This window comes from Bos indicus, chromosome X (assembly GCF_029378745.1).
Source record: "Bos indicus isolate NIAB-ARS_2022 breed Sahiwal x Tharparkar chromosome X, NIAB-ARS_B.indTharparkar_mat_pri_1.0, whole genome shotgun sequence".
Classification (NCBI taxonomy): Eukaryota; Metazoa; Chordata; class Mammalia; order Artiodactyla; family Bovidae; genus Bos; species Bos indicus.
Genome location: NC_091789.1, coordinates 39182483 through 39200613, shown reverse-complemented (window position 1 = coordinate 39200613; position 18131 = coordinate 39182483). Strand labels below are relative to the sequence as shown.

The following is an 18131-nucleotide window of genomic DNA, read 5'->3' as shown; positions in this document are numbered from 1 at the left end:
AATCATGGAGTCTTGTGAACATGGGGTCCTGTCGGTCCCTCGCCATGCCAACTCTGACCTGACTCAGAGCCCAGGCACCTCATGCCTCTGGGGGGCCCCTGGGCGGGGGGGGGGGGGGTGGTGGTGGCGGGCAGAGGCCCAGGGAGAGCAGTGGGCACATGTCCTTCAGGCTACAGCAGGGGGGCAATGTCCAGGGGTGGGAGGACGTGGGCCAACTGTAGGGCAGAGAGTCCACCTGAGGGACTCCGGAGAGAAGTCATAGAGTGAGGAGCACCGCCCGCTTTCACCTCAGGGTTGGCCCATGACTCGACGGCCCTGTCTGAGGCAGGAACCTCAGAACCTTCCCTGGAGCGAGGCTCATCCTTGGCTAGGCATGTTACAGGAAGGCAGGGGAAGGCTGGGTGGAAGGGACACGCCAGGAATAATGACAGGCATCTTCAGCTGGGCAGCTGATACCAAGCCAGCCGGGCCCCCAGCTGGGATCCCTCCCAAGCATGAGGTCATATGGGGGGTACACAGCAGCCGCAGGGCGCGCTTACCTGCAGGGTGCCCATGGTCTCGTCGGGACAAGCACACAGTGCGCCAGGCTCCTGACCCTGGGCTGCACGGATAAGGCAGAGGCCCAGTTACATCTTCGGCAAACAGGGCGCACCCCTCTGAAGCCCAAGCTTTCCCAAGCCCCCATGGGAGCCTAGGGTCCCGGAAACGGCCCCTCCACATAATTCTTCCATTGGCTGGTCAAGAGGAGGAAGTTTGACCCTCCTTCTTCGGAGCACCCAACGTAATCGGACAGTCCAGAGAGGCAGACCGGGTGCTGGAAGACCTGGAGAACTCTGGCTCTGAGGACCCTGCTCTTCACTTGCACGGTTCCCACCTGACTGTCGAGTGGCATCTCTGGGGTGAAGAGGTCAGGGGCTGTGGAGCAGATTCCACAGAGAGAGGACTTGCCCACCCTGTGGAGTCACAGGTCATCGGGGCCTCAGCATTCAGCCATTTCCAGCTGTCTCTTCTCTTGGACTTCCCTGGTGGTTCAGATGGTAAAGAGTCTGCCTGTGATGCTGGAGACCCAGATTCGATCCCTGGGTTGGGAAGATCCCCTGGAGAAGGGAATGGCAACCCACTCCAACTGTTCTGGCCTGGAGATTCCCATGGACGTAGGAGCCTGGCAGGCTACAGTTCATGGGGTCCCCAAGAGTCAGAAGCGACTTCACTGTCACTTTTTCTTCTCCTGGACACCTGGGCTCATGCCCTGCCCTACCCTTCCTTGCCCTGGGGGGCCACCCTCAGGCGGGGAGACCTGGCTGGAGGAGGGAAGATGGCCCTGAGTTCCCTCTTTCCTCCCCCCTTCCACCCCAATCCTAGAACGTCCTGCCAACTCACCCAGCACTTCCCACCAGGAGGGCATTGAACGGAGGGTGCCCAGCAGAGGAGCTCCAGACTCCTCAGCCTCCCTGCGGGGGTAGGGGTGGGGTCCGCCCGGGGGCGTGACCTGAGGGTGGGGCGTGGCGGTGAGCCAGCCAAGCCCCGCCCCCGCTGCGGGCTCGGCCCCGGGCCGGGCGGAACCTGGAGGGTAGAGGTGGGTGGTGCTAGGCTGGGTCAGCTGAGTGACAGTCACGCGACAGCACTCCGCTCCGTGTGGCTTCCTGGAAGACAGGGAGTGATGAGCCGGGGTCTCCGAGTGTGGCAGGCCAGTGCTCGGCGGCCCGGGCAGGGGTGCGGGCTGGGGATGGTCGGTGTTGTCCTGGAGGAGGCCTTCAAGGATGGGGGGCGGGAACGGGGAGTTAAGTCCGGGGGCCCATCTTGGTCAGGAGGGCAGGCCTGCCCCGGGGGGCGTGGGGGGGCTTCCCGAGGCTCCGAGTCAGGCAGCCCTAGGGGGCTACTCGAGCCTGGGGTGACTTGCGGCCCCGGGGAGTCCACCGACGGGACGGGCACCCGAAAAGATGGCATGGCCTCTGGGGGAGCCGTGTCTCCAAGTCTCTCTCCACAGGACATGGAGAAGGAACAAGAGACGCTGCGGGCCTGGAAGGATCGCGTGGCGCGCGAGTTGGATCGCGTGGTGGCTTTCTGGCTGGATCATTCCCACGACCAGGAGCAGGGGTGCGCTCCTCGCCCTTCTGGGGGCCTTGGACTGGGTTCTTCTCTCCTCTGGAGCCCCCGCACCTCACTCTGGGCTGGCTGCCATCTGTGGGGCGCCGCCTCTGCCCCCATTCCCCTTCACCCCCCCACCCCCGACCCCGCGAACTCGGCTAATGCCAGCGTGTCCCACAGGGGCTTCTTCACGTGCCTTGGCCGCGACGGGCAGGTGTACGATGACCTCAAGTACGTCTGGCTGCAAGGGAGGCAGGTACGGACTAGGCGTGGCCGGGGGCGCCCGGGACTGGAACCGGCGCGCTGGGTCCTGCCTGAGTTCTCACACTGGGCAGGGATCGCGGGCTCACCGCCCTCCTTCTCAAGGCCCTGAGGACGGCGGCTCCCTACTTGAGCCATGACCCCTCCGCTCCCCCGCCCCCCACCCAGGTGTGGATGTACTGTCGCTTGTACCGCCAGTTTGAGCGCTTCCGCCGCCCGGAGCTTTTGAATGCAGCTAAAGCAGGTGCCCTCCCTCCCCGTCCCCGTCTCCCCAGAGGCCACTCTCGGTGATCCCGGCAGCCACGTGGTGTTCCCAGTTGCCTGCTTGCCAGCCGGCTCTGGAAGCCCCCCAAGGACGCTGGGTGCCCACCGATGGGGAGGAAGGCGCTGGCTGGGGCACCCCCAACGCGCCTTCCAGCGTGACACCTTCCTGACCACTAGGTGGCGAGTTTTTGCTGCGTTATGCCCAAGTGGCACCTCCTGCAAAGAAGTGTGCCTTTGTGCTGACCAGGGACGGCCGCCCAGTCAAGGTGCAGCGGACCATCTTCAGCGAGTGTTTTTACACCATGGCCATGAACGAGCTGTGGAGGGTGACCGGGGATGCACGGTACCAGGTGCGGGGGAGGATGGGCACGCTGTACATCTCCGTGCCCTCACTTCACTGGCTCCTGGCGCTTGGGTGCGGGCCAGATCTGTCCTTAACATCAGTCCTTTCTCTGGGCCCGCAGGGCCTGGGGCTGCCAGTCACACCCACTGTTATTGCTGTTATTGTCACTGTGTGTCCTCCCTCCCCCAGAGGCCCTCCCCCAACAACCCCCACAGAGGCCCTGGGCACCGTTCAGTTCAGTTCAGTCACTCAGTCGTGTCCGACTCTTTGCGACCCCATGAATCGCAGCACACCAGGCCTCCCTGTCCATCACCAACTCCCAGAGTTCACTCAGACTCACGTCCATCAAGTCAGTGATGCCATCCAGCTGTCTCATCCTCTGTCGTCCCCTTCTCCTCCTGCTCCCAATCCCTCCCAGCATCAGAGTCTTTTCCAATGAGTCAGTTCTTCGTATCAGGTGGCCAAAAGTACTGGAGTTTCAGCTTCAGGATCAGTCCTTCTAATGAATATTCAGGACTGATTTTCTTTAGGATGGGCACAGAGGTGTTACCAAACCAGACTTGGGCCCATGTGCAGTGAAGGCAATTCACTGACACCAGGTGGTGGGGAAGGAAAGTGCAGCATTTATTCCAAAGGGACAGGGTAGGTCCTGCTCAAAACACCTTTCAGAGAAGGGTTTAGGGCAAAATCAAGGAGGAGGTCGCAGGGCTTAGGAACATTCTTCTGATTGGCTGGTGGTGAGATAACCAGGAGGGAGTTACAGGATCCACTTTCTGCTTCCAATGGTCTGGGCTCTATGTGACAGTGGGCAGCATGTACTTAAGTTCTTCCCCCTGGTGGGTGTTTTAGTTATGTGCAAAACAGCTTGAGGATACAACTCAGGATTTTATTTATGGCTCTTGGGGAAGACTTTAGTCTAAACTTATTGTTTTGTCTTGCTTATCAGTTTTCCTTTGTTTCTGCATTTCCTCACTTCTTTGATTAAATGTGCTCCTTGGAACTTGGAAAGGCCTAGGAGGCTAACGCTTTTCAACAAACAAGAGGTGGGGGACCCTGGGGGGATCAACTTCCCGCCCCCCTCCACCCCGGCTCTGCAGGGTCCTGCTCAGAGGGACCAGCCCTGCCCTGGCTGGGAGGGTGCTCCTCCCTGGCCCCCTAGTCTTTCAAAGCTGACCTCACTGCCTGGGCATGGTCTGCAGCCCCCAGCCCAGGAGCCCTAGCACCCAGCCCGGGGCCAGGCCTTGGCAGGAGTGTCTTAGAAGCTCAGCCCAAGGGACCTGGGCAGACCAGACTGGATGGGGTGCAGCCTCAGCCTGGGTCTCCCCTCATCACCTCCACCCCCAGAACGAAGCCATGGAGATGATGGATCAGATCGTGAGCTGGGTGCGGGAGGACCCCTCTGGGCTGGGCCGGCCCCAGCTCCCTGGGGCCCCAGCCTCAGAGTCCATGGCGGTGCCCATGATGCTGCTCAACCTGGTGGAGCAGCTTGGGGAGGCGGACGAGGAGCTGGCAGGCATCTCTGCGGAGCTGGGGGACTGGTGCGCTCAGAGGATTCTGCAACATGTGCAGGTGGGGGCAGGAGGCAGACGCCGGCTGCCAGACCAGTCCTGGGGGGCTGGGGCACAGGGTGACCCCAATTCCCCACCCCCACCCCCGAGCTCAGTCATCTCCGATTCTTTGTGACCCTATGGACTGTAGCCCGCCAGGCTCCTCGGTCCATGGGGATTCTCCCAGGCCAGAATACTGGAGTGGGTTGCCATGCCCTCCTCCAGGGGATCTTCCCCACCCAGGGATCCAACCCAGGTCTGCCGTGTTGCAGGCAGATTCTTTACCATCTGAGCCACCAGGGAAGCCCACTCATGTGCTGGGGGTCTATTTTACAGATGGGGAGACACAGGGAGGTGTGGCCCAGAACCCTTGGAAAGGGTGGGGGAGGCCGCTGGGGAGCCAGGTTGGGGTGAGGGCAGGAGGGTGGGGTCCAAACCCCCAGGCCCATCAGGGAGCATGAAACCCAGACCCAGCTTCCTCCCAGGCCTCTGGACAGCCAGGTCGGCCCAATCTCAGTCCCCACCATTCAGTGTCTTCCGGGACCCAGGCCCAAAGCAAGTTCCAGACCCTTGGGAGTGAATCAGCTCCTTCTCAAAATCCCCTTGCCCACCCCCGCCAGCCCACCCAAGCCTGCAGATGAGGAGGGAGGGGGTGGAGGGGGTTGCTGAGCACTGAACCCCCTTCTGCTCCTCCCTCTGCAGAGGGGTGGGCAGGCTGTGCTGGAGAACGTGTCAGAGGATGGTGAGGAACTCTCAGGCTGCTTGGGGAGACACCAGAACCCAGGTGAGGAGTGGGAGTGGGGTGGGTTTCAGATGTGGGGACTGCCTGCCTCCCTCCACACTGGGCACCGAGGACCAGGCAGAGAAGCAGGGATGGGCCTGCCATGCTGGGGGGCATGGCTCAGAGCAGCCCCCACTGCTGGCAAGAGAGGAAGGGAGTCAGCATACAGCGCAGGGGGCTGGAGCCCCCTACCTGGGGGAGACCGCGCTACCTGCCTTACCCTGAGCCCTCACCAGGCCATGCGCTGGAGGCTGGCTGGTTCCTGCTCCGTTATGCCATCCAGAGAGGTGATGCCAAACTTCGAGCCCACGTGATTGACAAGTTCCTACTGTTGCCTTTCCACTCTGGATGGGACCCTGAGCATGGTGGCCTCTTCTACTTCCAGGATGCTGATGGCCTCTGCCCCACCCAGGTGGGAATGTGCCCAGGGCTGTCCTTAAACCATTTCACAGAGTGCGGGGCCCAGGGAGACCCCAGTGGTCCTCAAGCTCATGTACACAAGGAGACACATGTCCCTCCATCTTGGAAAAGTTCGTTGGATGATTCTAAGCCATCAGCACTGAGGGCAGATTTGTGTGTGATCATTACGTCTGTGTGATTATGCCTTGATCCCACTGAGGTCCACAGAAGGTGGCTGAGTTGGCCACTGGCAGGAGCTGACTGTCCAAGGGGCCCTAGACAGACTGATGAGACAGCCAGGGTTTGGATTCCAGGGCTTAAGGGGAGCCTGGCCCAGCCCTGCCCTTCCAGCTCAAGAAGCTAGTGCCAATCTGCCGGGTGGTCAAGGCCTCCATAGACGTCCATGTCACAATGAAGCTCCAAGTGCCTGGGCCAGATGGAGTCTTAGCCAGGGCCTGAATGATGGGGGTGACCTTCCTGCTGAGAGGGGTGGCGGAGGGTGGGACCCAGGTTTCCAGATGACTCCTCTCTGCTCCCAGCTGGAGTGGGCCATGAAGCTCTGGTGGCCACACAGTGAAGCCATGATCGCCTTCCTCATGGGCTACAGTGAGACTGGGGACCCTGCCTTGCTTCGCATCTTCTACCAGGTGGCCGAGTACACCTTCCACCGGGTAAGTGCTGCTTCCTGGTCTCAGCAAAGGTGTGGAAACTGCAGACTGGGTGGGGAGGGCGAGTCTTCCTGCACATCCCCCGCTTGCCCCTCAGCAGACATGGAGGTCCCAGCCCCAGTACCCTCTGTTGAGTCAACAGAGCAGCCCCTTCCCCACTGGAGCTCACATTTTGCTGGCAGTGGCTGACCATAAACAAGTAAACAAGCAAACAGAGATGGGGCTGAGAGCTCTGGGAAATACATCAAGGTCGGGGGCTGCAGGCGGGGCTGATGGGAAGGAAAAAAGCTGGAAGGGGTGCTCAGCAAAGAGGGGTCAACCTGACTCTGGGGTTCATGGGTGCCGGGGCTTCGGAAGGGGAGGCCATAGGGCCATGGGCCAAGTCAGGGAGATGGCGCAGTGGCTGTCATCCTGGCCAGTGAGTGGGGGCCTGACCCGGGGTGCAAGATGCAACAGGAGCAGGGCTCAGAGTCTGGCTGAGTGGGAGGAGTCTGGACTGGCCACAAGTGTTTGGGTGTCATAAGGATATAGATGATATATACTGCAAGCCACGAGGCAAGGTGAGCTTTGAGGACAGAAGGAAAAGAGAAGAGGGAATAGGAGGGCCCAGCAAAGGAGACAAGAATCAGTTGTGAGGCAGGAAGGGAGCCAAAGACTCCCCTCCACTAGAGGCCCGAGCACAATGAGTGGAGTGATGACCTGTGCCAGCCATGGCTGAGAGGCACCTTGGGGGCTGAGCCTGAATGAAGGAAAATTCCCAATGTGTTTCGAAAGCCACAACTCACTCCATCAGTAAACCCCAGTACAGGAAGGATTACAACAGGGAGTCTTACTTGGTGGTCTGTGGGTTTTGCGACCTGGGAGAAAATTCTATCTTTCTTTAGGCTAACCTCTAACTGAAATCCAGTATTTGCTTCCATCATGAATGAAAGCACAGTGGTATTAGCAGTGTCTGACTTCATCACCAGTAGACATCCCAAATGTGTTCACATTATATTGTAGTTCGAGGGGCATCTCCCAGTATTGCACATATTCATCATTACTTCCAAACACAACAGTCACAAGACCCGGGGTGATATATGTTAATATTGAATGCATTCAAAAGAACCTGTGTTCGAGGCCATTGGTGTTAACTGCATAAAGTGAAATTTAAGGAATAAATTGTCAAAAAAGAGAGATGGCCATCGAACAATCAGGAAACTTATAAACAGATCAGTCATTATGCACTGATCATCATAACAGAAGACAGGAAATTCAGACATCCACAGAAACGCTGGACAGGAAAACAGTTCAATCTGTCCGTGTCAGATAAAATAGTTGAATAATGTGAGGACATGAGCAGTGTCACTGGAAAGATAGAATGAATAGATACTAGTGTTACCTGCTATGAAGAGGAGTAGACCTATTCACAGGTCGACATTTAAAAAGATTTTGATAGTGGACTTCAGTGTCACTGACTTCTTCCACAGTCCTGAGAAGGGATTCCACTCAGGTCTCTATCTGGGGAGGAAAGAGAAGGGTCTAGGCCAGGGGTCTGGAGTCTACCCTGGAGCATCTGCAAGAAACTGTGGGCAAGAGAGAAGAAAGGAATTCGGAATGGGTCAATACAGCTGCTGGGCAGGGTCAGGCTTCAGGGGGCTCCAAGGGAGAGGGAGATGTGTTTGGGACCTGTGACAAGCAAGGCTGGAGTCAGCTCAGTGCTAGATATCTACAATCTCATCAACTGGAAGACAGGCCTGTGAAGCAGAGAACAGGAACTCAAAGGGAATCATCTGTTACAACGTTACATGACAGGTCAGCACTTCTATTCTCTTTCTTTAAATCAATTCTGTTGAAGTGCAATTAATATTTTAAGAATCCATTTTAAGTATTCAGTTCACTGAGATATAGCAATGTATATATCTGTGTTTAGTACCTAAATTGTACCTGACTCTTGCGGCCCAATGGACTGCAGCCTCCCAGGCTCCTCTGTTCATGGGATTTCCCAGGCAAGAATACTGGAATGGGTTGCCATTTCCTTCTCCAGGGGATTTTTCCCGATCCAGGGATCCAACCCAGGTCTCCTGCATTGGCAAGCAGGTTCTTTTGCACAGAGCCACCAGGGAAGTACCATATATATATCTGTATAACTACCAGCATACTCAAGATATGGAACTGTTCCATCATACCCAAGGAGGGTTCTTTTATTCCATCTTGCAATGTTTCATCTCACAGTCAGCAGCCCCTTTCCAAAGTGGGGTATCTAGGTGCCCACTTCGGCTGCAGAAAAAGGAAAAGAGAAAGCCCTTTGTGTTCATATTTGTCCAGGACGCGGGATCTAACAGCACTGGTTCTGTAGTTACGGTATCTGGGGTCTGCCCGGGCTCTGATCCCGAGTAGCGCTTTAGTGGGACGGGTGAACACTTATTCCCCAGGCGTCTGTCATCTGGGCAGCTCCTGCCGGCGCTGCTTGTCACTGCCTTGTTATTGCAGTTTCGCGATCCAGAGTACGGGGAATGGTTTGGCTACCTGAACCGAGACGGGAAGGTCGCCCTCACTATCAAGGGGGGTCCTTTCAAAGGTGAGTTGGGGACAGGGCGAGGCCTCAGGGGCTCAGGGCACTTCGTTGTCCCCAGCTCTCCCAACCCGCTGTCCCGCCTCTCCCCGTAGGCTGCTTCCACGTGCCGCGGTGCCTGGCCATGTGCGAGGAGATGCTGAACAACCTGCTGAGCCGCCTCGCTCCGGCCTCAGCCCTCAGCACCCGGTCTCCGCCCGCTGGTCCCACCCGCCCGGGCGCAGAATAAAACGAAGCCTGTTACACTGTCTGTGTGTGTGAGCTTCCGTGGGGTCGCGGGAGGTGGGGAACGCCCGCCGCCTTCGGCTGGAGGGCACCTGCTCGCCCGGCCAGTGACCCACCCAGAGCGCTGGAACCTCCCACCTTGCCAAGAGGCCCGCCCCGCGCCCGGGTTTGCCCGGCCATTGGCCCGCCCCGCCTAGAGACCCCGCCCCGCCCTTGGAGCTCCCTGCGCATTAGCCGAGCACCCAGGAGGGTGGGTCCGGCAGCGCGCCACTTCCATCCGGTGGACGGGCCAGGCGCGCGCCGCCTCTTCCGCCACCGCCCCCGCGATCCCGGACCTAGCTCCAACCCTAGCCGTGGCCTGGCAGCCCCGGTGTCGCTCTGAAGCGCGGCGGCAGCTGACTGCGCGTTCACGACCCGCTGGGAGCCGCGAGTCCCGCCGCCGTTATGAACATCCGCAATGCGAGGGTGAGGGGCCGGGGCCGGAGACGGTCCGCGCCGCGTGGGAGCGAGGCCCAGTGGCCGCGTGCGCATGCTCCCGAGGGGCCCGGCCGAGCCCCAGGGCCGGCCGCCTGGATCGCCTGCGGCCGCCCGGCACAAAACAGTGAAGGCCACCGTTCCCGTGGGGTTGGCCCTCCCCACAGATGAGGCCAGGGGTTCAAAGCCGGGGCTGCGAACCCCTTTTTCGGGGATGTCGGGGCTCCGTGGGATGGTGTTGGGGAGCTTCCTGGCGCTCACGTCCGTTCCTGGAACAGTCAAGTTTTTGCCCGGCAGCCCTGGCCCAGGACTGTGCAGAGACAGATAGTCCCAGCTCCCGCCCAGGTCTGGGGGTGGGGGTGGAGGGTCGGTGAGTAGACAGCGAGCAGGGCTCCAACAGAACCGAGGCCTACTTAGTGCAGCCCCAGGCCTGACCGCGTTCCACTGCCCTCCTCCCTCGCAGCCAGAGGACCTGATGAACATGCAACACTGCAACCTCCTGTGCCTGCCTGAGAACTACCAGATGAAATATTATTTCTACCATGGCCTCTCCTGGCCCCAGGTGGGCGGCTGTTGAATTTGGGGACTGGGTCAAGGCCAGGGAATTCCCACCCTGGGTTGGCTGAGACCATGAAGAGTCCCAGGGGGACACCTGGGTGAAGGAGGCCTTGAGTGTTGGCTTCATCTGGGGTGGCTGGGGGTGGAAAGGAGGTGCCTGAAGACGGGAGACGAACAGGGCCAACCTAGGAGCAGAATTACCACCTGTCTGCCCACCTCTTCCCGGTTAAGAACAAGGGGCACCGTGTGGTATGGGAAAACAAGGCCACATTGCCTGGAGGTCAGGAGCTGTCACTGAACTCCACCCTGGCCTGCTGTCCATCATGGCCAGGGCAAGAGACAGGCAGTGGGGCCAGGTGTCCACTAAGGGCTCCTCCAGCTCTGATAGAAATTTGTTTTCTGCCTCCTCTTTCCTCCTGTCTTTTAGCTCTCGTACATCGCTGAGGACGAGAATGGGAAGATCGTGGGGTACGTCCTGGCCAAAATGTGAGTCACCAGAGGCAGAGAGACAAAACTGGCGCCTGACCTGCGGGTGGGGGAGGAGGGACACTGACATCTGCACATGTCTGATGGAGGCTGCCTGGGTTGGGTTGTTTTTTTTTTTTTTTTTTTCTTTTTGAAATGAATAGACTGTTCTTTAGTTCAGTTTGAGCTTTAGAGGAAATGTGAGTGCAAAATACACTCTCACATAACTCCTTCCCTGTCTTTCCTGGTTGCCTCTCTTACTAATATCTCCTGGTACATCTGTTACAATATTGCTGCATCATTATTAAAGTCCATAGTTCACAGTAAGTTTCATCCTTGGAGTCATATGGACAAATGTATAACAACATGTATTCACTACTATAGTATCACACAGAGTAGTCTTAGTGCCCACCGAGTTTTCCGTACTCCACCTGTTCATCCCTCCTCTCTCCCCAGGGAACCACTGATCTCTTTACTGTCTCCATAGTTTTACCTTTTCTAGAACATCCCATGATTAGAATCATACAGTGTGTGGGCTTCCCAGGTGGCTCAGTGGTAAAGAGTCTGCCTGCCAGTGCAGGAGACACAGGTTCAATCCCTGGGTGGGGAAGATCCCCTGGAGGTGGAAATGGCAACCCACTCTAGCACTCTTGCCTGGAGAATCTCCATGGACAAAGGAGCCTGGTGGGCTACTGTCCATGGTGTCGCAGAGTCGAACACGAGTGACTGTATACGTACCTCAACATACAGTGTAGCCATTTCAGACTGCCTCTCAGTCATATGCATTGAAGTTTCCTCCATGTCTTTTCCTGGCTTTATAACTCCCTTCTTTTTAGCACTGAATAGTGTTCCATTGATACTGCACATGTCTTTTGTCTGCTGCCTGGGGTCTGGAGAGCCCTGACTCTTTCCCCTACCCGGGATCTGGGGGGCACTGTGGGGTTTGCTCCTAGCCTCTCTTTCTTCTTGATCTAGGGAAGAAGACCCGGACGATGTGCCCCATGGACATATCACCTCGCTGGTGCGTAGGACCTCCCCACCCAGGCTCTGGTGGGCATGGAAGTTAGTTGGAGCTGCCTCTGAGGTCCCACTTTTCTGCCCCTAGGCTGTTAAGCGTTCCCACCGGCGTCTTGGCCTGGCTCAAAAGCTGATGGACCAGGCCTCCCGAGCCATGATTGAGAACTTCAATGCCAAATATGTCTCCCTGCATGTCAGGAAGAGGTGGAAGCCGGGGTCAAAGGAAGGGGGGTGGGGGCTGCTGTCTTGATACGGGTCCTGGGCTGCCTTGGCTTTTGGAGAAGACTGGGAGGTGGGATTTGTGGGGAGCGGGACTGGGAGGATGGGCAGGACCTGGACGTGTTGTCCCTGTCTGGCCTGGTCTGTAGAGCTCAGCACAGCCTTGTTCCCCTACAGTAACCGGGCAGCTCTGCACCTCTATTCCAACACGCTCAACTTTCAGTAAGTAGATCTAGATGTTTCTAATGGGAGTGGGACAGTCCCCAGGTCTGGCTTGCCCAGGTGGCTGAGATGGGCTGAGCTACTTTCTGGGCATGAGGGTGGGCGGCAGCTAGAGCTAGGGACAGGCTTTGGCCTTCACTCAGAGACAGTGACACCCACCTGCCACTGTCTGTTCGAGATGTGTTGTGGGCCTAGAGGACATTTAGTGTTTCTTGCTGGGCAGAAGAGGACTACCTGCTGCTGGTGGGGGCCAGGTGAAGGGCAGCATGGTGAAGGGATTCAGAAGTAGAGACAAGGACCCAGGACAGGAACAGGACTGAGAGTGCCTGGCACCTAGAAGCATCTCAGCAGAACCAGAAGAAAGGGTAAACCGAAGCATATTGGTGCAGGAAGGGTGCAGCAGAGGGGTCTAGAGCCCTGGGTGTCCTAGTGGGTGAGAGCAGTCCGCTCAGTGTGCCCAGCACAGGACACAGAGAGCCTGGCCAGGAACTGCCCTGCCCAGGGCATTGTGGTGAAAGCTGCTGGGATGGGCTGTTTGTGGAGAGCCCACTGAGACAGCCTTAGCTTCAGCTTGCTTAAGGAAGGGAAGGACCTACGGGCTGGGCATCTGAGGATCTTTGACCTGGATGCAGACTCCCCTGCTGGTTGACAGTTCCCGGGTCTGAAGGCTGGCAGGGCCTTTCTGGGCCATCCAAGAACACCAAGAACAGAGACCACAGCACCACCCCCCGCCGTTTCCAACTGTTCAGCATGGGAGCCAGCCAGCCATGCATGCCCAGGAAATGACAGGGAACTGGGCAAGGAGGGGTAGGGTACTACCACATGCAGGGGCCGTGGTTCCCAGGAAACCACAGAAATAGATCCTTGGGAGCCAGGTTAGGGATGAGGTGGGGTGGCAGAATGCCAAGGGTGGGAGGGAGTCCGGCTTACTGTCGGAGAAAGCAGATGGAAGGCCACGTCGGAAATGTCTCCAAAGGGCCTTTGGGGGGCACTGACACCCCGTCCCAATGGCAGATGGCACCAGAGGGTGGAGGAGAATGCCCCCAACTCGGTTTCTCCTCCTCCTCTCCACCCCGCCCCCCCCCCCGCCCCCAGGATCAGTGAAGTGGAGCCCAAATACTACGCTGACGGGGAAGATGCATACGCCATGAAGCGGGACCTCACCCAGATGGCCGATGAGGTGAGTCCAGTGGGGCCAGGTCCACCGGCCCCAAGCAGGCTGAGCGGGGTGGCCTGAGGGAGTTGGAGGTGTCCTGGTCCTCTTCGCCTCAGCTGACAGGTGGGGAGCCAGACCTTGGCAGGGCTTTAAAGAAGGCTGTCATCGGGCCAAGGCTCCATTTTCTGAGGAGGAGGCCTGTCCTGCCCAGAGGCCGCTGTGACAGGACAGTCTGGATGTGCTGAGGCATGGGGCTGGGGATGGCTGCAGCTGGCTCCAAGGCTGAGGAGATAGGGCTCTGCCCAAGGCTCCATGGGGGCCGGGGCCATTCAGAGGGCTCCACAGCAGCTGCGTGAGGGCGTGTGAACACCTCCACTTCACTGCAGAGGAAACAGGCCCAGAGGGGGCAGTTGCCGGGACTAGCCCTGGGTCTCAATGCAGTCCTGTGTTTCCTGCCCTGCCTGCACCCCCAGCAAGAGACCAGAAACGGGCAGTGGGAGTGGGCCCTCATGGTCTAGAGACTTAGGCCCTGTCTCCTTCCTCCCACCTCTCCTGGGCTTCCCGTGGCAGCTGAGGCGGCACCTGGAGCTGAAGGAGAAGGGCAGGCACGTGGTACTGGGCTCCATCGAGAACAAGATGGAAGGCAAGGGCAACTCGCTTCCAAGCTCAGGGGAGGCCTGTCGTGAGGAAAAGGGCCTGGTTGCGGAGGACAGCGGTGGTGACAGCAAGGACCTCAGCGAGGTCAGCGAGACCACAGAGAGCACCGACGTTAAGGACAGCTCAGAGGCCTCTGACTCGGCCTCCTAGAGCCCGCACCTGCTCCCCTCCCTATCCTGGCCCGCCCATCCCATCCTCACCGCAAGAGGTTTCACAATAAACTCACCCAGTGGCCTTGGGGAGTTCACGTGTGCGAGTGTGCACCTTTTGGGTGGTGTGTGAATGCCCAGCTCTGGCTCTTGTGTTCTTCTGGATGTGGACCTCACAGCCTTTTGGCACAGTGCGTCCTGCAAGCCCTCCTAGAAGGGAAGAACTTTGTCAGGGTTTTGGAGAGGTCTGATGGCTTTGAACCATCTTTGGGTCTGGGGGGGTGGGGGAAAGAGACCCCGGAGTTCTGGAAGCCTGAGCCTTGCTGTGCTGCTACCCTGCCAGGCTCCAGATGTGGGAGTCCAGCGGGTCATTGACCTTATCTACCATCTCAGTAGTGGCCCAACCAGCTCCCTAGTTCCCCAAGCCCTGGCAAGTGTCCTTGATTCCTCCCTCCCCTGCAAACTAACAGATCCACCAATTCTGTGTGTTTGATCACCGTGATACCCCTTGAATCTCCTTCCTAACGGTTTTCGATTCACAGAGGTGAGCAGATAGTACAGGGTTTCCGTGGATGTACGCCCCCCCCTCCACTTTCAACTATTAATAACATTTTGACCTTTCTTTTTTCATTTTAGTTGGAGGCTAATTATTATTAATAACATTTTGTATTCTTACATTTGACCCAATACTGATACATTATTAACTATAGTCCAGGGTTTACATTTCCTTCTGCGTTGTAACTCTGGGTTTTGACAAATAACATCATGTCGTTTCATGCAGAATAGAAGCCTAAAATTTGCTCCAGTACCTTTCATCCCTGCCATTCCCTCCGGCTGCAGCACCATTGTTTGCTGCCCCTCCTCCCTGGGCGGGCTGCGTGGGCCGCCCACCTCCCAGCGGAACTCAACACTCCTTAGCTGTCACTACCTTATGCCCCTGCTACCGCAGATGGCACACTGCTCTCCTGCTACGCTGAATAATTCGCTACCAAGGGTTGGAGCTCCTGTCTCTCTCTGGCAGGCGCCTGCCACGTGATCAACAGGCAGCCGGGTAAGCGGAGACCAGTGGGCGGTCCGGGAATTGGAAAACGCGCCTGCGCGGGCCTGTGCGCCGCCACCGGCTCCTGGGCCGGCGAGGAGGAGGGAGGCCGTGTTCTGATTGACTCAAATTTCTGCCTCGCCCCACCTTCCGCGCCCGGCGTCAGTCCCTTTAGATTCACCTACGGAGCCGGCTTCGTTCCCAGGCTCTGATTGGTCCGGCGGCGGCTGGGCAGGGCTCCGCGCGGAGGGCGGGGCGGGGCGAGCGGTGGAGCATGCGCACTACCTCGACCGCGCCCCAGCGCAGGCGGGCGGGAGCCGGCAGAGGCTCTCACGGCCCCTTGCGGGCCTTTCCTTCCTGCCTCTTCCGACCCGCGCTCTGCCCGCCCCCCCCCCCGCCCGCGCCCTGCGGCCCAGGCGGGCCGGTTGAAGCTCGGCCGCCCTCAGGCGGTCGAGTTTCCTGAGCGGAGGCGGGAGCTGCGGCGAGGGCGGAGGGCAAAGAGGGGAAGCCGCAGGCCCGGGTGACCCTTGGGGCCCAGCACTTCCTCCGCCTCAGCAGGGCTCGCCTCTGGAGCAGCCCCTTCAGGGCCGTCGTGCCAACCTGAGGCCAGAAGGCTGGGGTGGAAAAGCAGGAACGCCTGCCCTGTAGCCTTGGGACTGTGGGTGGGTTCCGGGGACGTTTTCCCTGGCATGAGCCTGTACACCGAGGTGCACAACCTGACATGAGCACCTGGTAACAGCCTCGCCACCGATCTCATCTCCCTCTGGTCCATTCTCCGCGTAGCAGACCTGACCCTGCCTCCGCCCGGACCAAGTATTCACTCGCCAACAGGTTTAGCAAGCTCCCGCAGATCTGGTCCTGCACAGATCTGGTCCTGCCCTTTCTGAGCAGTTTAGATCCTCCTAAGTGGAGAAATACGGCTGAGGCTAGAGCAGGCAGTACGGCCTTAAAGGCCAAAGAAGCATTTGGCCAGTACTAGTGACCATCACTTCACGAGAAATAGATGGGGAAACAGTGGAAATAGTGTCAGACTTAATTTTTGGGGGCTCCAAAATCACTGCAGATGGTGATTGCAGCCATGAAATTAAAAGACGCTTACTCCTTGGAAGGAGTTATGACCAACCTAGATAGCATATTCAAAAGCAGAGACATTAATTTGCCAACAAAGGTCCTAGACAGTCAAGGCTATGGTTTTTCCAGTGGTCATGTATGGATGTGAGAGTTGGACTGTGAAGAAAGCTGAGCGCCAAAGAATTGATGTGCTTTTGAACTGTGGTGCTGGAGAAGACTCTTGCGAGTCCCTTGGACTGCGAGGAGATCCAACCAGTCCATCCTAAAGGATATCAGTCCTGGATGTTCATTGGAAGGCCTGATGCTGAGGCTGAAACTCCAATACTTTGGCCACCTCATGCAAAGAGTTGACTCATTGGAAAAGACTCTGGTGCTGGGAGGGATTAGGGGCAGGAGGAGAAGGGGACGACAGGGGATGAGATGGCTGGATGGCATCACAGACTCGATGCACATGAGTTTGGGTGAACTCCGGGAGTTGGTGATGGACAGGGAGGCCTGGCGTGCTGCAATTCATGGGGTCGCAAAGAGTCGGACACGATTGAGCAACTGAACTGAATTGAGTGACTCAAAAGTTTTGCACCAGTGGCTGAATGGGGTACACGTGGGTATTTCTGGAGTGATAAAGCAAAAGGACAGAAGGAGAGTAGGGGCCGAAGCCAGTTCAGCAGCCATTTATTGTGGGCTTGAGCCTTGTGCCTGGCTCTGCTGAATCGGGGAGGGACTTTGGGGGACCAGTCAGGGCTCAGATAGAGGGGAAGGGGCAAGATGTGTTCCATCCAGCTCCCAGGTCCAAAAGCCCCAGTCCCCGGTGCACACACTGCACCTTAGAGAAGGGCCTAGACACGGGGGGTGGGGGGCAGGGAGCTGAGAAGGTATGTTTTCCCCTTCTGGGCAAGAGAACTGTGCACAGTTGAAAGCCAGGAAGTACCTGTGCAAAGTCCCCTCCCTTGCAGAGCTGCAGGTCAGGGTCACGTGTGTCCACATTCACACAGAGGCTGACTTTGACTTCCATGCAAACACGTGCCTGGACCCCTTGCACAAGTGCCCACAGGCTCCCCTTCCCTGGGCACCACCCCAAAGCCTAAATACCTTTGCCACCCTTGTCACTATCTGTGTACCCCAGGGATTTCTCTAACACAGTTGTCTACTCTGCCTTGTCTACCTGCTAACTGCATCCTGCCTTAGTATACCAGAGAAAAAGTTGCTAGAGAGACATGAAGCATCCCTAGATAAGAGGAGCCCCGAGCTGACCCCCGGGCTCAGTAAGGCCCTGTTCTGAGGGTGCAGGAAGAGGGCTACCCCTCCCCAGCCCCCCAGGCCTAAGACAGAGCAGGTGTGAGGTGCAGGGGAAAGGAGACAGAAGAGTGTCTTCCGGTAGCAGGAAGTGGTAACCACCTATGGGGAAACAAGGCTGGTTCCTCTCTATGGGGCTGAACAGAAGGGGAACCTTAGCCTAGCCCTGCCCTCTGCCCCTGCCCCCACTCCACCATGCGGCCTGGAGGGACCAAGGGCAGGTTCTGGTCTCCCCAGCTGATCTTCCTAACCCCCTGGCTCTCCTAGCGTTGGGAAGGGTGGGCCCCATTGGATGTCCTGGGGGTCTAGGGAAGGCAGCTGATCCAGGGGAGCCCGGCGGTCAGGAGCAGCTATGGTGTTGCTGCACACTGGCATTGATGGCTGATGGCCATGATGTGAGGGGTGCAGTCTAGCAACGGGGACCACAAAGCCCTCTGGAGTTTGGGAGGGAGAGGCAGCCAGAGGGTGCCAGCTTGTCGGGCACCTTGGGGCTCTCACAGCGACCCTGGCTGCTTGGCAGCTGAACCTGGGGCACAAGCCTGCCTGGCGGCGTGCCCTGTGTGCCCGGGGTTGGGGGGGCGGGGAACGGCAAAGTCCAGCCACAGTGAGAAACACACCGGCCCCGAGACCCTCGTGGGCAGTGCCAGGCCCGGGGCGCCCCGCCCCAGGAGCCGCGTTGGG

At 58.3% G+C, this 18131-nt stretch overlaps 2 protein-coding genes across 4 annotated transcripts; both read left to right on the top strand.

Annotated features, from left to right (window-relative positions):
- Nucleotides 1-1561: 1561 nt before the first annotated feature.
- On the top strand, nucleotides 1562-9155 carry RENBP (renin binding protein). 3 transcript variants are annotated; one of them, XM_070784838.1, is made up of 11 exons: nucleotides 1562-1687; nucleotides 1988-2097; nucleotides 2269-2344; nucleotides 2518-2593; nucleotides 2791-2963; nucleotides 4301-4525; nucleotides 5206-5287; nucleotides 5521-5696; nucleotides 6223-6354; nucleotides 8824-8911; nucleotides 9001-9155. In XM_070784838.1, the coding sequence occupies exons 1-11, from the start codon at nucleotides 1661-1663 to the stop codon at nucleotides 9132-9134; spliced, it is 1299 nt and encodes a 432-aa protein (XP_070640939.1). In that variant the 5' UTR covers nucleotides 1562-1660; the 3' UTR covers nucleotides 9135-9155. The 3 variants fall into 3 exon arrangements, with proteins under 3 accessions (XP_070640939.1, XP_070640940.1, XP_070640938.1); XM_070784839.1 differs by lacking the exon at nucleotides 1562-1687 and adding an exon at nucleotides 1696-1713; XM_070784837.1 differs by lacking the exon at nucleotides 1562-1687 and having other exon boundaries at nucleotides 1842-2097.
- A 239-nt stretch (nucleotides 9156-9394) lies between these two features.
- Nucleotides 9395-14140, top strand: NAA10 (N-alpha-acetyltransferase 10, NatA catalytic subunit). The gene is made up of 8 exons (XM_070784840.1): nucleotides 9395-9595; nucleotides 10068-10166; nucleotides 10590-10648; nucleotides 11603-11648; nucleotides 11733-11848; nucleotides 12041-12085; nucleotides 13181-13265; nucleotides 13812-14140. Exons 1-8 carry the CDS (start codon nucleotides 9575-9577, stop codon nucleotides 14046-14048), a joined length of 708 nt encoding a protein of 235 aa, XP_070640941.1. The 5' UTR covers nucleotides 9395-9574; the 3' UTR covers nucleotides 14049-14140.
- Nucleotides 14141-18131: the final 3991 nt, after the last annotated feature.